We start from the raw sequence: 23,764 nt of genomic DNA, 5'->3' as shown, positions 1-23,764 counted from the left end.
CACACAGTGACAACAACATGTGAAATATAAGAATATAACACACAAAGACAACAACATGTGAAATATAAGAATATAACACACAGTGACAACAACATGTAAAATATAAGAGAACACACAAATCAGCACACACCCAAAGTAAAATATGTAAAACAAGAGCAATCCGAGATTTCTGACCTCCAGCAAGGAGGTACACAAATACGGATCCAGAATCCGGATCCTCCTGAAATTTTAATGGGTATGTCCCAGGACCAAGATCCACCTCGTGAATTTCAGAAAGATCTGCCCAGTAGTTTCTGAGAAATGTTGTCCACAGACAGACAGACAAACAGACAGACGGACAAATAAATGAACGGACCCGATCGCATAACCTCCTTGCTGGAGGTAATATTATTAGAATATAACACACGGTGACAACAATATGTGAAATATAAGAATATAACACATGGTGACAACAACAAGTGAAATATAAGAATATAACACACAGTGACAACAACATGTGAAATATACGAATAAAACACACAGTGACAACAACATGTGAAATATAAGAATATAACACACAGTGACAACAACATGTGAAATTTAAGAGAACACACAAATCAGCACACACTAAAAGTGTGTTGACCTTCAATAGTCAGGGAATGGCTATAACAAATAGCTACTTGCCTGACATCGCCCATGTCTACCTTTAGGACAATAATTAAACAGTTCAAATCAACTGGAACTGTTACAAACTTGCTTGGAAGTGGACCAGAGTCTATTCAGCCCCAAACACAGTGAAGGATCTTGGGGTCAGCAAGTCTCCAAAACTACCATTAATCTCCATGCCAACAGATTCATTGGAAGGCATGTCATGAAAAAAAGCTTTTCCTGTCATATAACCTTAGATTTAAGCAGTTGGAATTTGTTTAACATTACTGGGACTAACTGGTCGTGTTCTTCAGATGAAATGACAATTGAGCTTTTTGGCAGCAAACCCTCAAGGTTGGTTTGGCGTAAAAAGAAGGATGACTACTAAGAGAACTTGATGATCTCTATGTTTAGTATAGTGGAAGGTCTGTGATGTTGTGGGGCTGTATTCCTCCAAATGTCCTGGGAACCTTGTTTGGGTACATGGCATCATGAACCACAGGACATTTTAAATCAAAATCTGTCTGCCTCTGCCAAGAAACTAAAACTGGGTTGTCACTGAGTCATCCAGTAGGACAATGATCCAAAACCTATGCCCAGATCAACACAAAAATGGTACACAAAATCAAGCTTCTGCCATGGTCTTGTCAGTCCTAAACCCCATCGAAAACCTGTGCGGTGAGCTAAAGAGGAGAGTGCACAAGAGAGGACCTGGCACCCTGGACGATCTGGTGAATTTCTGTAAAGAGGAATGTTCTCAAGTTCCCTGCTCTGTATTCACCAACCTTATAAGATGTTATAGGAGAAGGCTCTGTGCTGTTTTATTGGCAATGGGAGGTTGTGCAACGTGTACAACAAAAATTGTAGCACATACGCTTTGTTAAAAACAATTATTTTATTTTATCTTTTTTTTTTGTTAATAGATGTTCTGGATTTTTCGCATTATTTCAATGTGTAGCTAAGCTTATTTGCTAGGGTGTTTTTTCCGCACTTTGTACACATTTCTACCAGGGGTGCAAATAATTGTGGAGGGGACTGTAAGAATGATGATGTGCGTGGAATAATAATGCTTGATAGAATTTATTTGGTTTTCTGTAACAATTATTATGATTACTCTCATTATGTTTTCCCAACTCCACAGAACCTCAGTTGTGTATGGGTTTGTGTATTTGGCTCATTTAACATATTCCATCTTGTTGTAAAGCTATCTTGACCCAGGATCTCTACAGGCGGAGACATAATCAGGTTTTAAAATCATATGCGTGTTTGTCTGAGAATATACAAGCTGAGGTTAACTCTTTGCTGGTTAAAGACAGGGACAGCAGAATTTATTTTGTGCGAGAGGGGCAGAAAAGTGGACATTAGGCACGTACAAACAGCACTGGCAATGGGGAGACAGACGTTGGAGCTAAATCAACTGCAACACTTCTCAGGGGTCTACACACCACCACTCCTTACCCTGTATAGCAGGTGGCGTGCCATAATGAGATTGATGCTTAGATAATTAGGCAGTGCATTGTTTGCATAATTACGCAGTGCATTGCTCAGATGCTTTTATGTTTCTCTGTGCATGCTACAAAATATAAGAATGCAAAGTTTGATTTGGAATGTGAAGCCTCTCAATATTAGATTCCTTAGAAAACACGTGACGGAAATTAGGAAATTGGGTATGGAGGAATGTGCATGTAGGCAAGCATACTTTCCTCCCATGGTTACTGGTGTCAAATACATTCAGTAATCATTTAACTACTTTAGGTATTTCTTGGAATCATTGTACCTAAAGGACAGGCACCTTTGTTGGTGTATTTACTATATGATGTGAATAAAGCTGGAGGCATCAGTAGTACTGAAGGGTTGTTTTTCTGCTGTTGTGGCTTAAGGCAATGCATCCTCTAGTGGAGATTTAAAATTACTGCAGGCAGTTTGCATCTACATGCCTTTGCATGGGAAAGGCTGGCAATTGAACTAAAGTCAGTATAACCAATGCGCTGTCTGCTGCGATATCCCATTTTAAATCCTAGTCAGGTTCACGTAACATTTAGTGCCGAATTTGAATAACTGAATTCATTGGCCCTCATGGTTTAGGGCTTTAGGGGTTTAGGTTTTTATGGATCAGAACAAGCTTTCCGTCTGGAGGGAGAGAGGAACCAACACAGAATAGAAACAGAATAGAAAGTCTCTTTGTAGCCTCCATGTTGTTAACAGCAGCCCATCAGTGTAATAGTCCCTGCTGGAACTCTGGGCAGCCATCCAGCTCTTGCTGTTGTTCACAGAGTTGTGCCACCAGGGGATGGATGTAAGAGCATGAACCCCCATAAGAGACCATCAGTCTGTCGTTAGTATTTATTATAATTACACGACTCTTCGGAATGTTGCAGAGTTCCATTGAATTGAGTGGTCCATCCCAACGTTCGTGTGTCTGATATTTCTTTATATTGGCCCCCGCAAAAACTATTTATGACCTCAGTAAGAGGTTTTGTGCTTCTAACTCACATCCTTCATATCATTCGGCAAGTAGCCTGTTCACTTCTCATTACGGAAATTCATTGTAACTGAAAGTCCTCCACGCGACGGGGTCCTGTTAGTCCTTCCTGGATTTATTGTCCAATACTGACTGGCGGACTATAGATTATCCCCCACAAATGTAATTAACTGCAGTTTTTTATTGTTTGTTTGTTATTTTTCTATCACAAAGTAGAACTAGTGAAGGTTGAATGAGATCTGAATACAGAAGGTTATCATTATCATTATCATTATCATTATCTTGTACCCTATGCATTTCTTTTGGTTGTCATCATTATCATTCGTTAACGGAAATGAGCGGAAAATGCTGGAAACAACTTCTGGCCACATTTAGATTCCCGTGCAACACTGTCTCCATCATTTCCAACAGTGGACATATCATGATGAAGATGACTGTTTCCCTCTATGGTACAAATAGATAGATAGAAAACCATACACTTGTCTTGTCAAAGCCCTTGCACTGCCAATTTGTCTGTTAGGCCTAACTGTCAAACTGACATACTTCTCCAGCTCTCCACCTGCATCAGACACACAGGGCACTGAGAGGGGCAGGAGAAATGGGAAGACATGCTCCATGATTGATTAATGCGACACCTGTGACACATACAACCACCGCTCACAGCCTCACTGCCAATGTGAAGTGTGTTGATGTGTGCTGCCTGTGTCACAGTATATTATTATATTTAAGCCTATTTTCATCATGTGCTGTGGGATTCATTCTTTCGGGAGAGAGAGTGATAGGTAAAGCGAGCTACATAATAACGTCAACATACCACAACATAAGGTGACTAAACAGTCAAGTACTTACAGGTTTTCTCAGTGACTTTGGCACTCAGGTCTGCTTGTCAATCGATATGAGAGCAAGAGGTCAGGACTAATCACAGGTTATGACAAAATAGTAAAGTAACAGAGTAAGAGAGGGCCCAACAAAAATGACAGTCACAGCTGTGTATGAAAGAGTGATTATGAGAGAGAAAGAATGAATGGTAACAGACAGAGAGCATGTGACCTGTCATCATCCCATGTCAAAGAGCAAAGGTCATCTGAGTGCTGGAATTATACACCAACACCTCCAGGATAATAGGCCTAGATGGGCTTCATGTCTGTGTAAGAGTGTTAGTGAGATCAGATTAATGAAGAGGGCACTTCCACAGGCTCTCCCTAAGTGCTTACGCAGGTGTCAGTGCATTATGGATCTCCAACTGGCCTGCCATAGGCTGCCCACCCTCATCGCTAAAATTACCCTTCGGGATTAGTAAAGTATGCATTTATCTATCTATCTATCTATTTCTGAAATCATTAGTAATAAGATGCCAGTGGCCACATTTACACGGTGAAAGAAAATATCAGGCCTGGAGCATCATCTCATTTGTGTGTGTGTGTGTGTGTGTGTGTGTGTGTGTGTGTGTGTGTGTGTGTTTGTGTGTTTGTGTGTGTTTGTGTTTTAAAAATTTAAGTTGTTTTGATCTCGAGACCTAGTATTCACATCTCACACAATCATACTACTGAAGAAGCTAAATCTATGGTTGCCTACACTGAGATCTTCAGGAAAAAACGATGTTTTGAGAATCCAATATCTGTCTTTTAGTGATTTTCTAAAAGTTTCAACACATCTAGTGTGGCTCTAACCCCCCGTGGAGGGTTGAGATGCTGTATACTTCCCCCAGTGTCTCTGACCTGCAGTCCAACAGTGATTCCCCCTGTGACTAGAATTGCTGTGTCGTGTGTGGGGCAGGGAGGGGGTTGGGCACTTATAATGCAGTGATCGATGAAGAGAAGTGAAGCATGGGAAGACCCTATGGTCCTTCCCTCAAAAGATCTTAGGATTGAAGATCTTAGGATGACCACTGGATGGCAGACACATCTCAGGATGGTTCACCTGAGCTTGTGCTGGGACGGGCTCATTTGGAGAACTGGGCTGCATACACACTGCACAAAACATTCTCTGCTACACCACACGTTTGAGACAAGGCTGTTTACAGTGCTCATTATATGAAATCAATAGCATCATATGTTCAGTCATGTAAGGATTTGGGATTATTAACTAAGAAATAAATGAATGTATATAGTAGGCAGTTTGCAGTGTATAGCACAAAGAGCACAAAGAGTGGCGTGGAGTGAAGAGCAGAGAGTAGTGTGTAGTGTGAGTGTGAGTTAAATGCAGAAACTAATAATGACCACAGAATAAAGTGGAAGAATGAGGAAGTAAATAAAATAAAAATAAGGAAAAATATATTAAAAGATTATTACATAGTTATGTAAAGACTCACACATTTTAAAATGATGTTTTATACATCAACCCTTTATGGCAATTTATTGATTTATTTTTATTTTACAAAAAACAAAAACAAAGATTGCTCACTTTGAGGACATGTTGGGATATTTCACGTGGGTTGGTTTTCAAACAGGATGGTTTTTACAACCTTTTTATTTATATTTATATGCTACTGACGCGTGTATGAGTATGCTTTCTAAAGTGCTTTGACACCATTTCAGTTAATATTGAGATGTGTCAGTTGCAGTGCACAACAAAAAATGCCATAAAAATGTTGCCGTTCATAATAAGCTATGGCTCTAGTGAGAGATGAGTTCACAGTACGCACATTGCTCTAACACACATCTTATCTTCACTTAAGCCAACACAGCTCCTATGAAACCCCTCGAGGGCTCTGTCCACCTCAGGCCGTTCCCTAAAGCGATCAGTGTGATCGAGAGCCGAGAGAGACAAAGGCAGGAGAGGAATGGAGAGGGTCATCTTGTGGACGGAGGAAACAGATGACCTTTTCACTTTGAGTGAATTCTCCTTCTCTTCCATGACAAGTAAACATTGCCTTCTTCTTTTTACTCAAGGGAAGATAAAACCTTCAGCAAAAGGAGTGCCTGCAAACCTCTAGACATACCAAGTTTACTTTGGAGCCTTTAAAACACCGGATTTGAGGAGGAGGAGAGTCATTACTCGCCACGTTAAACAAGCCGAGTGTCATAAACTGCACTGTTAAAAAGTTTGGCCTGAAAAAGCCCAAAAACACACAGATGGGCTGGGGACTGAAGGCGCAGAGGTACATCACAGACCACAATATGGCTTAGGGACACACACACACGCGCACACACACTCATGACACGTGCACACACACACGCGCACACACACACGCACACACATGCGCACACGCGCACACACACTCACACACACGCGCACACACACTCACACACACGTACACACACACATGCACACACACACACACACACACACACACACACGTGCACACACACACGCACACACGCACGCGCACACACATGCACACACACACACACACACACACACACACACACACACACACACACACACACACACACACACACACACACACACACACACACACACATACACACACACACACACACACAAACACTGCAAATGCTGCTAGGTCCTCTGTCTGCCTTGTTGTGGTTGTCTCTAGTGTAAGATACATGAAATGAGATAAAAACACAGAATGACACTGAACACATTGAAAAAACTGTTATTCTGAATCCTCCATGTTTTTTAAAGGATAAATCTTGTCTAGCAAAAAAAAACATGTTAAACAGATAAGAGTAAGAATCATGAAACAGCATGGGTATGAGGAAGGGCAGAGCAGATGAGAAAATATGCCAGCCGAGAAAAAAACTGGAGGTTCAGTGATTTAAGCCTTCATGAGACCATCAACATTCTGTAAGCTCTTCTGGCCACAAAAACCCACGGCGACGCCAGAGACAGGATTCTGTGGAGGGAATTTAACAAGATAGCTACAGCATAATATGGCATTATAACTGAATGGCTTAAAGTTGAGGTAGTGACATCCGTGGTTTGGGAATTCACAGGCTGTTGGAGAAGAACGAATCCTTTGTAAAGTATCTGATGGACTTATCTGGTGTCAAGGGATCTGTGTTAGAGATTGCACTTGGAAGGCAGAGAATTCAGCAGATGTATTTGCATGCATCAGATGACACATGATAACACAGTGGAGGATTTTTCAAATCAGCTTTTTGTATGCAAATGTTACAAAACAAATACCACATTTTCTGGAGGAAAACCGCATACTTTCACTGTTTAATTGTCAGAATTAAAATGTGATCCGTTTGAAGGGAGACCCCTAAATAAAATAGCTATATATTGTGCTGTAAAATAACTATAAAGCTATGTGTGAAGGGGTTTTAGGCACCTGGCTCTGTAAAGCGATTTGAAACCATTTTATTGTTGTGGCGCTATATAAATACAATTTTATATAAATATAATTGAATTTAATTGATGGGCTTTCAAAACTTCTTCAGCTAATCTTACTGGTAAATCTCATTAAACATGTTGTGATGGAAAATTCATCGTGTAGATGACGAACTCTGGGTTACTAAATCAGGTTGAAGCTATGAGGATTATAGCCTCAGTCAAGTTCAGATGTAAATCTGTCACAGACTTTCTCCTGACGAGAGTCCCTTATGCAACATAGAAATCCAAACATAAGCATCTCTCACGTCATTCCTGGGAAGGTTTCTCACCTATTTCTCAGCCCTCGCTGATGGTAATTGAGATAAGGGGAACTCAAAGAGAGACATTCTGATGTTGAAATGGTGTCTTTCAGTTAGCTAGCTGTAATAAAAAGCGCTTAAATAAATGCACTTGACTCAAGATCATGCAAGTGTTCTGAAGAGGTCAAGAGCCCACTTGACAGCGACTCCAATCACAATATTCAAGAGCATGGATGAAGAATGGAGAGTTAATCCCTGTGAATCACTCTGACACAATGAAAGAGTGTGTGTGTGTGTGTGTGTGTGTTTGTGTGTGTGTCAGTGTGTGTGTGTGTGTGTGTGTGTACTCATTTATCAAAATCCAAATAAAGAAGTAAACTGTGTGTGTGTGTGTGTGTGTGTGTGTGTGTGTGTGTGTGTGTGTGTGTGTGTGTGTGTGTGAACTCTTACAAATGAGGACAAAATACTACAGAACACAAATCATGTTTGCATGGCAGTTAAAGGAATAGTAGAATAGTCCAGTGGTCTGATTGTCAAATTAAATCAGATAATGTCAAAACATCTAGACCTATTATGGTGGCTGTATTTTATTTCATATTTTATTTTATTTAATCATTTTGGTGTTAATAGACACCGTACTTAGACAAAACCATGGCTTGGACAGGTCTGTTTAACATCATAAGAAAATATCCACATGGTTTGAGGCTTGTGTGCAATGATTTCTGTCTTTATTTAATGCAAACCTACAACCCCAATGTTATTGTTTACACCATGAAAACTAAAAAAACATATAAATACAATAAATCATATTCTTATCACCAGACATGCCTTGAAGGATCAACTACACAAGTTTTTCCACTAAAATACTAATTGAAAAAAAAAAACAGCAGAGATGAACATCTGCTCCAGGTAAAACTAAATCAATGCCTCAGTTGTATTCAAATCACACAAACACATTCAGGCTACAGTTACATTACTATAGGTTAGGTTTAATATATAATGGAATTATAATATATTTATAATTAAAAGAGCATGAACTACAGTAGGGAGAACTGGGCCAGGAGTGATGGGACCACCTGCATTGGGGGAACAGACATCAGTGTCTCCAAGTTTGACATATCAGATCCACAGAAACGAACGTACACACAAAAAACACGTGTACGCCAATCCTTCGGTTATAAATCACAAATGATCGTGGAGTTGTGCGCAACTAAATCTCCGCTCTCAAAACGCCCCTATTAAATCTAATCAGCATATTATCAATGCACAAACAGAGCGCATCCTCAATGCACAAACTGTCTGTGACAGTGGCAAGCAAGAAAGAAACATGTAAACAGAAGATTTAAAGTGAGGCTGACATCGACGTTCTGCTGATGGAAGAGCAGATGCGGGCCAAAACATCGTTAGAAAGCCTGTCTGGTGGCGTAATGGCAAAAGCAAAGTATTTGACATGTAGTAGACACGTATCCGAAGCACCAGCACCTGCGGCACGAACAGCACCAGAAGCCGCATCTGCGGCAGCAGCACGAAGGCTTTGGTGCGCTCTACTACCGACCTGTGCTCAGTGGCGATCCTAGGTTTTTGGGGGCCCCAAGCAAAAATGTACTGGGGGCCCCCCTCTAACCGGTGTTTTTCACAAAAAAATAAATTTTCAATAGCCTACATCAACACTAGAAAACTGTGAACTTTATTTCACAAGTTACCATTTTCTACAAGATAATGGATTTTGAAATATAAAACCATTTTACAGTGTGTAAAAACTGTAGGAAAGCTAGCAGATAGCAAAATTATTTAAAACAAAACCAACCAAAAATGCTCTGCCTTTACAATTAACACTGCTGGCAATTACTTCAGTAATTTAGCACAATACAGAAAATACTGTACACTGCAATTAAAGTATCAATTAACTTAAATATACACATAGTTCAAAACAAAAATCTTATCTTTTAACCTTTGGAAATTGTTCTATAAAAAATAGGCATGTCTTCTTCACAGTAACAATGTTACTAAGTACTTCAGTAAGAAAGTTGGCACAAAACGAAATGCAGGCCAATTGCAGTATCACCTAAAAATACTCATAGTCCAACACAAAAAGCAATATGTTCACGCTAAGATTTTGAGACCTTAAACCACATTATGAAGTCACTGTCCATCAACACCCTTTCGGTACTGATTCTACCAAAACTGTTTACGGGCCTTAGCTTGTGCAAATGCTGTTGTCATGTCCTCCAGTGGTCTCCTCAGTTGAACGAAACTTTCAGAAGATCAGTCGCGCGCAATGCCAGGATGCTTTATTTTCATTGGTTGCTGGATTAAATCTTACCCAGATACAACAGATACTTTTTTCTGATTGGCTATTGTGTAGCCCATTTCATTTTTTGGATTGGCTGATAAGTGGCACCTCAAATCAGAACTCCAGGGGATACGGGAGACGTGCTTGATGAGGGCAGCGCGGCCAGGTCATGGTTTGCGCGCTGCGGCACATTAAATAGCCTAGTGTTTTTTTTCAGCGTGAGAAATACGATGTGTGGCGGGAGTGCGTGATTAAAGACCGAAATGAGTGACTGTCACGCTCAATGCGTGACACTTGAGAGCCCTGCTTTAGTTTATATCTTCATTCTTCCAGCCTGAAAGCTAAGCAGTCAACTGCGGTCTCTGCTCAGTGGTGCACACACTCGATTCAGTCACGTCGCATCCAGTAGTCTGTTTTCTCGTCCTAGCCAAGTTAGGCTACTAACTTTGCTCTTCACTGATGTTAAGTTAAACATACGGTTATGCTAAGGCGAATGAAGCTGGCAACATTTGGTCATAGCCTTATTGCATCGTTATTTTTCATTTTTATGCGCTTTTTTCACTTACCACTGTCTTGCTTTTTTCTCTCCTCTTCCTCTTTTTTCTTCTTTCTTTTCTCACTCCCGGATGAATAGCTTCTCTTCATCTTCTTCGAGTTGCCATTAGGCCCACATCGTTTTGATAACCGAAACCAATGTACACGAATGAACGCTCAAAACGAAACCACCGCTTCTGTAGTTTAAAATGTCAGCTCTCTTTCGCCATCTAGTGGCTTGGGGGCCCCAAGCAGCTGCCTGCCTTGCCTTCTGACAAGATGCGCCTCTGCCTGTGCTGTATTGAAGTGGGCTTCCTAGGCTGTCTGAGTGTGCGAAATCTGGATGAGAATACATTTAGCTGGGCACTGTATGGAAATCTAATAAATCGCGGGCATATAGAGGGATAGTAGCCTACTGCGAAGAACATCGGGCAAAATTCTGCTTAATGATGACGGGGATTGCTCGACTGGTTTCCAATTTCTCATCGGAACGTTCCTGTAGCCAGGAATCCAAGAACGGACAAAACTTGAACGTGTATGGCCTGGTTGCATCTGGTGCGCCTCTGTAGACGAGAGGCCATTTGGGCACAACGCTCTCGGCAAGCGGTACCTGCTTATCAGACATACATCATCCTGTGTCAAAAAGTCTGCGCTATCACAAAAAAAACCTCTCTCTCCTTATTGCACAGTTGGCAATATCCTCTAACAACGCCAATGCAGCCATATCTCCTACTGAAAACTAAGCCACTATTAGACTTTTTATAGGCTATACGTTATAGCGAAATGTTTTACACTTGTGAAATTAAAACGGATACCTATAAGACGTGAATCTCATTCATGTGTGAATTTTTCTAATAGTTTATTTGATTTTATTGAGCGAAACATTAATTTGGCCCTCACCATTAGCCCAAATGGTGACGGTGGTACTGACGATGATGATGATGATGAAAATGCGTGTCGGCTGTTGACGCTCGGAGAGTCCTGAATTCCTGCAGTACTCCAGTATTGACACAAGGAAATGTACTTACACGAACTGAAACCAGACGTAGAGATACGCCCTTTTCTACGTCTAAAACGGTTTTTATAGATCTGTACTTAGACGTGGATTTGATCGCACGCACAGTCTAAGATCAGTTCTGTGCGTAAGTACGTTTTATAAATGAGGCCCAATGATATATACACACACTGATCTTAACCAGTTTTTAGTGTGCAGCATCTTTAAACTGTCAAACATTGACTGCATCTGAAATTAAGAAGCCAAGGAATTGATGTATGCTTTGACACGCCAAAGAGCCATGACTGATCAGTTAGAATGGTGTAAACACACAATTTGATATCTGTTAAATAGCGTAAAGATACAGTTTAATGGGTTAGAATGGTGTAAAGATACAGTTTAATATCTGTTTGAGCCACATCCTTTGCTACAGAGAACCCATTCTCCTGGGCATCAACCACACATCATAGGTATTGAATGAATATAACACACGCTGTCACACAAACACACACACACACACACACACACACGTGTGCGCATACACACACACACACACACACACACACACACACACCGCACACACATACACACACACTCACACACACACATAGAGACAGGGAGAGAGTTATACAGAGAAAGGAAGAGTGAGAGAAAGAGAGCTGATGTCCTCATAGTCCAATCCTCTTATTCAGCAGTTTCACAGCCACGTAGGCATACACTTAAGGTTATGTAAGCACAAAGTGCAGGACAGGACAGGGTCAAAGGACAACCAGTCTCGTACAGTCTTATGAGGAGTTTTGTATACCTTTTAAAAAAAAAATGTTTTATTGATAACCGATTTCCTTTTGGTGTCTTTCTGAATACAGTATTATTCACCAAAATACAGTATACACTGTAACACATTTTCTTAAATTCAATATATAAATTTTATATTGACACAATCACACGAGATTGCCGTGGTTAAAAGCAGTGATATAAAACAACACATTCCAGGCATTCACTGAGAAGTTTGTGTCACTCTTCATGCACAGAATGGAGAATCATTTTCCATTGAAAAAATGTGAGAAAAATACAACAGTGCTTCAGCAGAAACTGGCTGTCTCCCAGGCCAGAACTGGTTACATAATTAGCTAGCACCACAACCAGAATACACAGCCCTACAGTATCAGACTAATTGGGGCCAATTGTGACGCACATGTTTTTCATCTCAAGCTAGCAAATAACTAGCTCCACGTAAGTCTGCCCTAAAATACACCCATGCACAATCTTTTGATCCTTTGATCCGAGTCAATGTAGTATAGGGGGAGGAAAAAAAAGATGAGCCTGGATGAACTAGAAGCTTCTGAGGGGGTGCGTAGGATCTACCTGAGGTGGGATTAGCTTTGAGGAGTATAAAAAACAGGGATGGACAGTCAGTAAAGCATCCAAGAGAGACAGCAGAAAGAAAGCGAGGAGTTCCTTCACTCACCTTTGTTTTGCATCTCTGCACTTGCTCTTCTGCAAGGTAAGACAAATAATACAACATGACGACTATTCTTCCCTTGTTAAAATGGGTCATTTTGAATGCTGGATACCAAAATGCTGCAGTGTTTTGTTAATGCAGTAGGACTCTCTGGATTGGCTAAGTAGCATTTGATGAAATGTCTATTTGAAAAAACTGTACCACTGTTGTTGTGAAAAGCCAGGGCAGAGCTGATGCTAGCAAAGAGGAAGGAAGATACCGTAGTATGCTGTTACCAATAGAGAAGATAACATGGTATACTTACTGAGGACAGAGTATGCACTACTTGTTTCCAAGAGAATTGACTGCCACACTGAAAAGCATATATGACCAAGGTTGTGGAGTAACTAGTTCGGTGAAAGAGCATGCAGAGAAAAATGCTGAGTAAAGAGAGAGATGCACAGAGTACGCAAAGAAACATGCTGACAGAGTTGTAAAGATAAGTAGAGAAAGCTGAATGCAGATGATGCTTCAAAGGCATCACTGGTTTAGATCAGAGCAGCACATTTGGCTAAAAGAAGGGGGGAAAAAACCTCCGGCGCTTCCTCAAAACTCCATAGTGGATACAATGGGGAACGGAGAAATCCAGGATTACAGAAGTGTGGAGGAAGGACTGAAAATGATTTAGGGCAGCACTAGGGAATCTGGAATACTGCCCACAGAGGGGATGCAACGGTCTGGTTCTTTTGTAATCTGACACCCCCTGAGATTAGTGGTAATTACAACTGTTTGTGTGACTGTTAAATGAGGGGATGTTACCTAATGTAGCTTAATCTGTCAGGATTAACATTACCTACCTGGTTGGGGTCCGCAAAGTCAACAAACAAGGAAGGATTAGACATGGGGCAGAGTACAAAGATTACATAACTCTAAGGAAAGGTGTGGTACATTGGAAACAGCCTTTATTTCTATTTCTGAACTGTTTCTTATTCTTTGTACATGTTAATTCATCTTTTAGTAAAAATTATTAAATTCGGCATTTGAAACTAAAAGGTTCTTGCTTTGACTTCCAGAAAAACAACCGCAATGGACGTCGCTACATCCGCTGACAAGAGGGGACCCCCCAGGTTCAAGCAGAGGGCTGCCCGCGTCTTCAAGAGCAAGGCTCCCAAGCCTGGCCAGAAGGGGTAAGCAAGACAATGACAGAATAGCCCAAAATACATATCAAGCACTCTTCTTGGTAATGAGCATAATTTGTTAGACATTCAATGAATCAGTCTCTGTAGTAATTCATTCAAAACATATCCAAAACATCAGTAGAATGAGCATGTAAATTCCACATATTCTATGTTATAGATTCTTATGTTGCTATTCTGAAAGTAAATGAATGCAGTTTGATGCAAATTTTTACCAATCTTCAGGTTTGGTGATGACATTCCTGGGATGGAGGGCCTTGGCACTGGTAAGAATCAAACCAAAGCACTTCTACAAGTTAATGTAGAGTAAATTCAAATTTGCTGTGAGCCCTCCTGATATTGTCTGTGAAAGACAAGCACATCACTCTCATCATAACGTTAAACTACATTATTCACCTTTCCTTTGTCCTAATTTCTCTCTCTCTCTCTCTCTCTCTCTTACAGACTTCACCGTGGTGTGCCCATGGGAGGCGTTTGGTGACATGGAGCTCAGCGACCTGGCTAAATACGGAATTGTGTAGCTCCTCACCCCGTCGTCCTCTACTCTTCCCTTCGCTCTTCTTAACCTACCTCTCCTCCGGACAAGACTCCCACCTGCCAGCGGGTGTGCATTTGCTCTCTCAGTGGTCAGCGGCGAACCATCGTTTGTGAAAACGTGGATGACAACAATGGTTTTACACATTTGGCTCATAATTACAACGGTATATATCGACCTACAACATGCACCTTGAATTTCCTTAAAAGGCATGACTTTTGTTTGAGCAAATGCTACCGATACTACTACACATGCTCTTGGACACTATCTTGTGAGGGTATCGCACATTTTGTTGCGATATCACAAAGATTATGGACTCCTTGCTCCTGCCTTTTAACCCTGCTGTCTCTTCCCTGAAATGTGATGAAAATGCAGATGTCTATTTATGTGTACAGAGTTATATTTTTATGAAATCTGGATCAATTCAGATATGAAATCTGGATTAATTGAGATGTGAAATCTGGATCAATTCAGATGTGAAATTATCTCAGCATTTGGCATTCTAGTAGAATTCCACAAATAAATGCAATATTTTCCAATCATGCTTTCACTCAAGCTTCTTGACTGCTTTTCAAATGTACAAATCAAGTCCCCCCATTTCCCTCTTTGACTCTTAAAGGTTTATTATAATCCATTAGACTTCTTAGTCGAATTCAACTAAACTCACCTTACATCCATTTAGCGGTCCGCTCAGTGTGTGTGATCAAAGAGTGCCCTGTTAATGGGAAACAAAGTGGTTTGGACAAAGCCACACACTATTCCAGCCAATCAACACGTTGCCTCAGGAGTACTCAAGGTAGGGGTATAATTTGATTGGCTGTTGAGCTCAAATATCAAAAACCTTTCACCAGAAGCAAGGATCCGCCTTTAAATGTCAAATTAGTCTTTCTGGAGGCATCTATGAATGACTGATAGACATACAGTAGTTTGTCTGTACGTAGTGGCAACACAAATGGCTTCACAGCAGTGTAGACAAATTAGTCATCTAAGAATGTGAATCAAGGAATGATAACTGCAGTTAGTAAACCATAAAGATGTAAGCTGATTCTAAGGGTGTCCCCTAAATCCCCTCGTACACTGAACAATTTTTTTAAACAATCACAGCCTCTGTGAATGTCAGGACATTGGAGTGCTCATTGTATTCTGGCATGTGTTTCATGACAGCCACTAGGTGATTCTTATACAACACAATGCCAGTCAACCCTGCAGAACTTGATGTATGTCTTTGGAACATGTGAACAGATGCATCAGTCCTATAAACTAGCTTTTGGAGACTTTTGTGTAAGTGATGTGAGACACACAATTAACCCGTTTAAACCATTAACCAGTCTTAAACCATTAACCAGTTAAGCAATTAACCTGTATTAAGCCCTTAACCAGTCTTTAACCATTAACCAGTATTAAGCCATTAACCAGTATTAAGCCATTAACCTGTCTTTAACCATTAAGCAGTATTATTATATGGCTCTTCAGAATGTTCCAAAAAATTTGCCAAAGGTGGAGCTATTAAATATTAAGTTAATGACATTATAAATACCTTGTTTTAGACCGCCATCTTTTGTCAAAAGTGTACAGGGCTGCCCGGTCTGTCGCTGAGCTGATGATGTCTTGTGTATTGATCAGTGGTGTGTCGGGCCTTTCAGCTTGCAGCATGTCACATACTGGAAAATCTTAATGGCATGGTTAAAATTATAGATTTGATCATCTTTGTTCGCCGGCTACACCAGTTATGCTAAGGCAATCACACTAAATATACTGGGGTCATTAGGTTTGTTAACTTTTCTCACTGATAATTTCTACAATGTATTTCACAGCTCAGTTAAGAACCTGTGCGCTTCTAGGCATAAGTAACTGAGAGCTGGCGAGCGTGTATCTCAACCATATTGTCCGTTGCCTGCAGATACAAGAAGACTACCCGTCATCATGGCAATTAAGATAAACACCTAGAGAACTGGAACACAGCCTCATATACATAGAGATGTCCTCGGGGGCCAAATCCTCTTAGTGAGAAGGTACAGAGCCAGACATGCAGGAACAGATGCTCTCCCCATTATGTAAGCACAGTCACAGCGGGGCAGAGTTAAAGATGGTGCAGAGTTAAAGAGCTTCGACACCAAAGGTCAGCACATGAACCTCATGCCTCTTCAGAAGATGTTTTGTTGCCAGTTTTTTGCTTTTCTTGGGTGATGAATTCAGGCAATTTTAGGATTTTTTTAAGTGATGATGGAAAACTGGTTCTTTGTGCCAACTTCTAGCATGGATGCATTTTAACTCACAAATGCTTAACAAAGTGAAATAAGCTGTGTACATTTTCTTACTTATTGATAAAATGTATAAATAATATACCCAATCAGACAAGAGTGTATTCTGAGTGGATGAAAAGGACTATCTATTCTTTACTTGTAGAGATGTCCCACATATTCCCACTTATTCCCCAAATATGTTGGAAATACATGTGTTTTCTTGCTTGTGAGATGAAGAATGATGATGATTCACAAAGAAAATAGATTCCACTGCTTCGAGCTGTGATGTGGAAACCCAAATTAAGAAAAATAAAATGAATTAAAAGATATAATCATTGTCATGACCGTTCAATGAGCTATCGAACTACCATTCTGCTATTAGGCCACGTCATTGTTTTCAGTTATAACCTGGTGTCATTCTTTTATGTCATGTTTTATAGGGAGCATCTACATTCAGGAGCACCTGCACTTTGCAGGCCAATCAATATACTGTGTTAACAAGCATAAAGGTATGTGAGTGTTAAAACAGACATTGGCTACGCCTCAGGAACGGTCCTCTGGTCAGCCAATGACCATGACTGATACCTCAAACACATGACAGTTGCCCAGTTGGCAGGGCATGTTTCATCACCTTTTCAACGTGCAACACAAGACAGCTTAATTAATTAATTAATTTAGTCTGCCTTAAAATACAACTTCACTCAAGCTTTTGATCCCCCTCTATTCTCTATGAGATGGAGAGGAGGAACGAGGGAACATGGAAAAAGACGACAGGAGCGTCTCAGGAGAAAGAGGTCGGGCCTTCTCAGGATTAGCCACGGGGAGGTATAAAAGAGAGAGGCAGACGAGCAAATAACCGCCGATAAGAGAGATTGCAAAAAGAAAGCGAGAGTTCTACTCACCTTTGTTTTGCATCTCTGCACTTGCTCTCCCCTTCAGGAGCAAGAACTCAAGGCCCATTCTTCCAGCTTCACTGAGAAAACCAGGTAAGAGGACATTATGCTGTTTGGGGTTTTGCTTCAGTAACGGTCATTTAGTTGAAGGATACTTTTAATAGTGCTGTAGCAAACAGGGATGTTTTTCTAGACTGTTTACCGGCTGTTCGGATTCGTACAGGAAAGCAAAAGTTTAATTTCACTAGAAAAGAGCGTTCAGTACGCACTTATTAGCAGATATTAGTATGCTTTGGCAGCAAAGGACAGACAAGAGAGGCATTGCACATGCAATTATGCAGTAAGCAATAATTAAAACAGACAAAAACATGTACAGATGGGTATGATTAGAAAACGTACTAAGCTCAGACACTATGTATGAAAACACTTGAGACAACAGTTGTCCTAGCAGTCACTAATTTACAAACCAGTACAGTCTGAACGATGACATAAGAGAGCAGCACAATTTTAGCATAGGGGTTAAAATCAGCGCTTAGCTTAGCTTAGCCTAACCTAGAGTGTGCGTCAGAGAGAAGATCATTGTTTAGGCTGAGAACAAAAAGTAGGATTAGATGTTACTGGCATGTTAACTCTCCTAAGGAGATATAACTGTTATATAATTGTCCGTTCAACAATTTAACATGGTTCATCATAGCTTTTTAAATTGGCTGTTGTGTGTTCACCCTCATGAAAGAGATTTGAGAGCAAAACAAATGAAAGCTTTTTCTTTCTGTTATTCACAGTCAACAAACGCAATGGACGTTGCTACCGCCGCAGACAAGAGGGGACCCCCCAGGTTCAAGCAGAGGGCCCAGCGCGTCTTCAAGAGCAAGGCGCCCAAGCCTGGCCAGAAGGGGTAAGACGATGAAAGTCTAGTAACACAACATGGCTTTTTGAAAAAGGACATGATGAATTTACTACTTCTTGCTGTCCAAACTATTCACATGTAAAACAACCCAGGCTTCTGGTATTCAAAGAATTTGATGACCTCATATTGAATCACCAAGGATAGAATGTTCATATTTAATGGGACAAAAGCAGAGATGACAAGTCATGTGACCTCAGATTCAGGTCCTGTTACTTTGGGGAAGAAACAGTTCTTGTTTTGCTCATCACCTTCTGTGGTCCACAGGTTCGGTGATGACATCCCAGGGATGGAGGGACTTGGAACAGGTAAGAATCAGAGCATTTATTTTTTTATTTATTTACTTAATACTTAAATACTTGGACTTTTCAGACACGCATAACCAAAATAATGATCTCTCTCTCTCTCCCTCTCTTTCTCCCCCCCCCCCCCCCCCCCCCCTCTCTCTCTATCTCTCTCTTTCGCTCTCTCTCCCCCCCCCTCTCTCTTATAGACTTCACCGTGGTCTGCCCATGGGAGGCGTTTGGTGACATGGAGCTCAGCGATCTGGCTAAATACGGAATTGTTTAGTGCCCCACCCTTCCTCTCCTTCGTCCTCCCCCCTTCTCTCCTCGATGCCTACCTCTTCTCCAGTTGGGCATCTCATGCCCTGCTAGTGCTGAGGGGCGTCACCTGTTAGCAAGTATGCAGTCGCCTGCTCAACCGATGAACGAACCATCAACCGAGCAAGCATGGATGACAGCCGCCATCAAAACAATGCCTATTTTCTACTTCCCTTTCAGATTTATGGATGTAATTTGAAACGGACTTCCTTCCCACCCCCAATCCGTCCCCACCTTTCTGTAGAGAAATGACCATTAGCACACCAGCGAACAAACAAAGGGAAAGTCGACTCGAACATCTGTACAGTACCTTGATATGCTTCTAGTGGTCAAGTAGAGGAATAAAAATTATGCCTAAGGCACAACCTTGTATTGATGCGCGTTTCTTTTTAGATAGTGAACAATTGGTGCAAAGAAAGTGGAACAAGGCTGTCTATAAAAAAGGGGGTTGACAAAAACTGTTGTCACCACAGAGAGGTGTGTCTCTTTTGCCTTGTTCACATTTAAACTCTCCCCTTTCATAGAGTTTCCAGGCAGAGGTCTATACATTAATCAAAGTCAAATTCATTTCTTAATTTTTATGTTGTCCAAAAATTAATTAAGCAACAAGACTAATGAATACACACCCACTCTCTTCACTGGACCATCTCCAATTAAATGTCAAACAAATGCTTAAAAGGTTGTCTGTGAGTCATTAATGGTAATTTGTTGACTTACTGAGCAAATTCAAATTAATTGAAATTAAATTGAGCTGCATGATCCTCAAAAAATCACACACTACATTGGCAATTTGGGTGGTTTTGCTTGAAACCAATCGGATTATGTCTTACATTGACAAGGATGACACAGTGAAGACAACAAGCTTATTTTCACTGTGTTCTTGGTAGGAAGTGGCAAATGAATGGCAAGGTTGATTGTCAGATAACACAAAATAAACACATTTGACTAGGTCTTTTTGATATTCAATAATGAGGATAATTATAATATTATTAATAATAATTAAAACAAACGTTATCAGAGACGTGAGAGAACCTCAAATGAAAAAGTTTTGCCCCACCCAGCAATCAGGGCCGAAATAACTGGGGATGAGGTTCTAATTAGTGGAACTCAAGTTCTAGATGCACTCGCCCTTCTGTAGTCTGTAGCCCTTATATCTGAACCTCCTTTATCCAAATATGAGGAGACCTGGAGTGAAACTAGATATTTTGTTTGTTTTTTTGTTGTGAAGTAAGAAATTCTGCCATTACATGCAGGGACGGATTATGAATCCATGGGTCCCCAGGCCTGGAATTGTAAAAGGCCCCTTCCCCTTCGTGCGCGCGTGGCCGCAAAAAAATTGCGCACACACACCATTAGGCGTATACAATGTGTTGGATTTTACGGCCAAATTAGTTAGTTTGGCTATGGTATTGGGAAAGTGTCAGTTCAAAGACAAATATATCAGAAACATGGATAGCACTCTGACGTAAACAGACGGTCAAAGTGCTGAAGCATTCTTAAAAACACTGATGAAAGGCACGATTGGTGCGGCAGAACACACAGCAGCTTTAACCACATCTGAAAAACGATGATAGGAGTTGTGCAGGAAACGTTATTGCCATGTCCCTGTTGTAGTGGTCATCAGCTCGTATGCGATGATGAGTATACGACAAGGCAAAACGTCTGTCTGACCACTACAACCGGGACATAGCAATAACGTTTTCTGCACAACTCCTATCATTCAGGTCCTGATTTAGAGCAACGATTGCTCAGCAGTCCTCAGTCTCCCAATTTGCCAAGATGCTGATTATCACTCTGTAACATCCACCTTTGGTGAGGTGTGCACTGCCCTGCTATTGTTTCTGACATCTATGACAATGGCAACTGCCGAGAGATCCTTTTCCAAATTGAAACTCAGTAAGACCTACCTGAGGGGCAGCATGGAGCAGGAGAGGCTGAATGGGCTGGCTGTCCTGTCCACTGAAAAAGCATTTCATACATGAGCATTTTTATGTTTCAAAGGCATCGTTCAGCTTGTAGGTGTGCTGTGCCTCTGGCTGTGCTCAGTAAACCTCTTGGTCTTGACGTTCAGATTGTGTGCCTAAACTAGCAATACAGCGCAGGTATACTCAATTAAAGCCAATAGCAAATCAACAAAATAAACCTCTTTCAAGCACACCGACTTCACACAGAGTTGAGCTATTTTGTTTGCCACTACCTGTAGTGCTCTGTTACCATCTTACTGTCTCGACAAACATTTAAACCAAATACCCAATACATACTATACACAGCTGTCCCTGTGAGACTTAGTAGTTCTTAATCCAAGGGTCGCACCACGGCTGCAGAGAAAGGGCACACTCATGCCCCGTATTAGTGACAAACACACATGGTTTTGCACACTGTTTGCACAAACTTTCACAAAGTTGGAAACCATTTATTAAAATTAACTAAGTTGGTGCTCCAACGGTGTTTCATTGAACGAGGAAATGGATTACCAACCATTTGGGAGTTGAGTGGTCAGGGCAAGACTACTTTATAGTTATTTTTACTACATAGTTATTTATTTGATGTTGAAGCATACAGAGGAATACTATGTTTATTTTTCAGGGTTTGTCTTGTCATCTGTGTATTGTTTGACTTTTGTGTCTACCCCCTTTTTTGAAATGGTGCTGGCCACCTCCTTTATATGTTCATTGTTATGTCTAGGGAGAAGGCTTGTCTTGTCAGGTATGGGCATATGTGTGCCCCTGGTACTGCTGAATGTTGTCCTCTGTTTTTGAGAGGCTTAGCAGGTTTTCTTAGTAGACTGCTGATTATCGTCCTCTGCATATTGAGAGGCTTAGCAGGTCTGCTGGATAATTTGAGAAATGACTAAAACATATATCTTTGAACCCTTACTCCAAACCCACGTTGTGGAGGTAAACCGAGGCTCAGCCCGTCACAGCTCCCTAATGCACTAAATTACCTGATCAGATGAACCATGTTCTACCAAATATTCCTGTCATGTCCCACGTAGACTAGACATCACCCTCATGGAGAGACAGAGTATAGGTATAATGGTTGTTATGTAAACAGTATTATTGAATAATTGTCACATTCACCTAGAGGCATGCATAATCTGCAAGATGGTCTGGGAGATCTTGCTAGGTTTTACTAGTTAATTACTCAGAATACCTTCAAATAATTTCAAAGAAAGTTTTTCAGAAAATTCAAAATGGCACAGCATTTTTTGAAAACGATACATAGAGTAAAGAAAAGTAAGCTCTCTATAATTAGGATTGTATTTTATAGGCCAACGCTATATATTTTTCTATATAAGGGTTCCTCCTCTGAACCTGCTTTGTATTTCTGTCCTTCAATTGTAGACCTCCCACAAATAGGAACAAGACAGTTAAATAGACCTGCTCGCTAAATGTAGCAACCTTTAAATAGCAAATAATCCCCCTTAAGTGTGCCAAAATAAGAGTGGCTACTAATTTAGTAGTACTCTAGAGCAGATTTAGATTTAGGAATTACAACACGATTAGAAACTACAACCAAAATACAATATACCCATGACACTTAGTCATTGAGCTTCAGCCCAAAATATAAATTAACCAATATATTTAACCAAAATAATGGATAATATGTGACCACAAGGAAACTAAAGATACAGTGCTTAAGAGGTGTTTTTACCTTCTGCGTTTGACTGACCAGCTTTATGATTTACCTCTGATCTTGAGACAAAATGTCTGCAGAAGTACTATAATTATGTAATTTTTAACATTGAAACAACATTGAAAAAATTAAACCAGATTCTTGATTCTTTTTTTGAGGGGTTGTTATTTATTTATAAATTATTTATGAGACATGCAATAAAAACTGAAACAAACAAACAAAATTCATACAATGAAGTTAAATCTTTGGATCATTCTTTAGAATTGCATTAACATTGTAGGTCTAGAAACATTTAAGTTTTTTGGACAATGAAAACTACATGTCCCATGCACACATATACACAACACATAAACTCACTGTGTTCTCAGTGAGGAAGGACGTTTTTGTATTAATAAAATAGCAATTAAAAAATGTATTTATACAAGATGATCAACATTTAGCTCACCATTTACAATTTTCATCTGTTCAATCCACATAGGGCACATCTTGCTGTTGGATTGGAGATCAATGAAGGGAATGTTCCCGGACAGCCAAGAAAAGTTCCTGAATCTTCCAGGTTCGTGGAAAATAGCCCGTCCATCTGCTAGCTGAGACGTGCTAAGATGCAGTGACTGAGCCACAACATAAATCTGATAAAGTAAGGGCTTTTTCCTTCAGGGGGACTGGGGATTCCTTTTGTGGAGTTCAAAGAGCACGTGGGGATGGGGGGGGGGGGGGGGGGGGGGGGGCTGCGTTGGTGGAAAAGCCCCCCATGGTAATCTCATCATCATATTATAAGTTTGACATCAGCAGCAACGTCAAAGCCACTGCTTCTTGACAAACAAAATAGGCTTGTTGACAAAC

The 23,764-nt window shown here is 40.6% G+C and overlaps 2 protein-coding genes across 2 annotated transcripts; both read left to right on the top strand.

The window, feature by feature from the left end:
- Positions 1-13,998: 13,998 nt before the first annotated feature.
- On the top strand, positions 13,999-14,629 carry LOC308376931 (retinal cone rhodopsin-sensitive cGMP 3',5'-cyclic phosphodiesterase subunit gamma-like; the record flags this gene model as incomplete). The annotated part of the gene is made up of 3 exons (XM_080853428.1): positions 13,999-14,099; positions 14,334-14,374; positions 14,553-14,629. 3 exons carry the CDS (start codon positions 13,999-14,001, stop codon positions 14,627-14,629), a joined length of 219 nt encoding a protein of 72 aa, XP_080709554.1.
- A 3,944-nt stretch (positions 14,630-18,573) lies between these two features.
- LOC308378527 (retinal cone rhodopsin-sensitive cGMP 3',5'-cyclic phosphodiesterase subunit gamma-like) lies at positions 18,574-19,253 on the top strand (the record flags this gene model as incomplete). The annotated part of the gene is made up of 3 exons (XM_080855468.1): positions 18,574-18,674; positions 18,951-18,991; positions 19,177-19,253. The coding sequence occupies 3 exons, from the start codon at positions 18,574-18,576 to the stop codon at positions 19,251-19,253; spliced, it is 219 nt and encodes a 72-aa protein (XP_080711594.1).
- Between the last annotated feature and the right edge of the window lie 4,511 nt (positions 19,254-23,764).

The sequence above is a fragment of the Sprattus sprattus genome (genome assembly GCF_963457725.1).
Source record: "Sprattus sprattus genome assembly, chromosome: 1".
Classification (NCBI taxonomy): Eukaryota; Metazoa; Chordata; class Actinopteri; order Clupeiformes; family Clupeidae; genus Sprattus; species Sprattus sprattus.
Note: the sequence above shows the minus strand (reverse complement) of the source record. Positions and strands in the feature narration are given on the sequence as shown.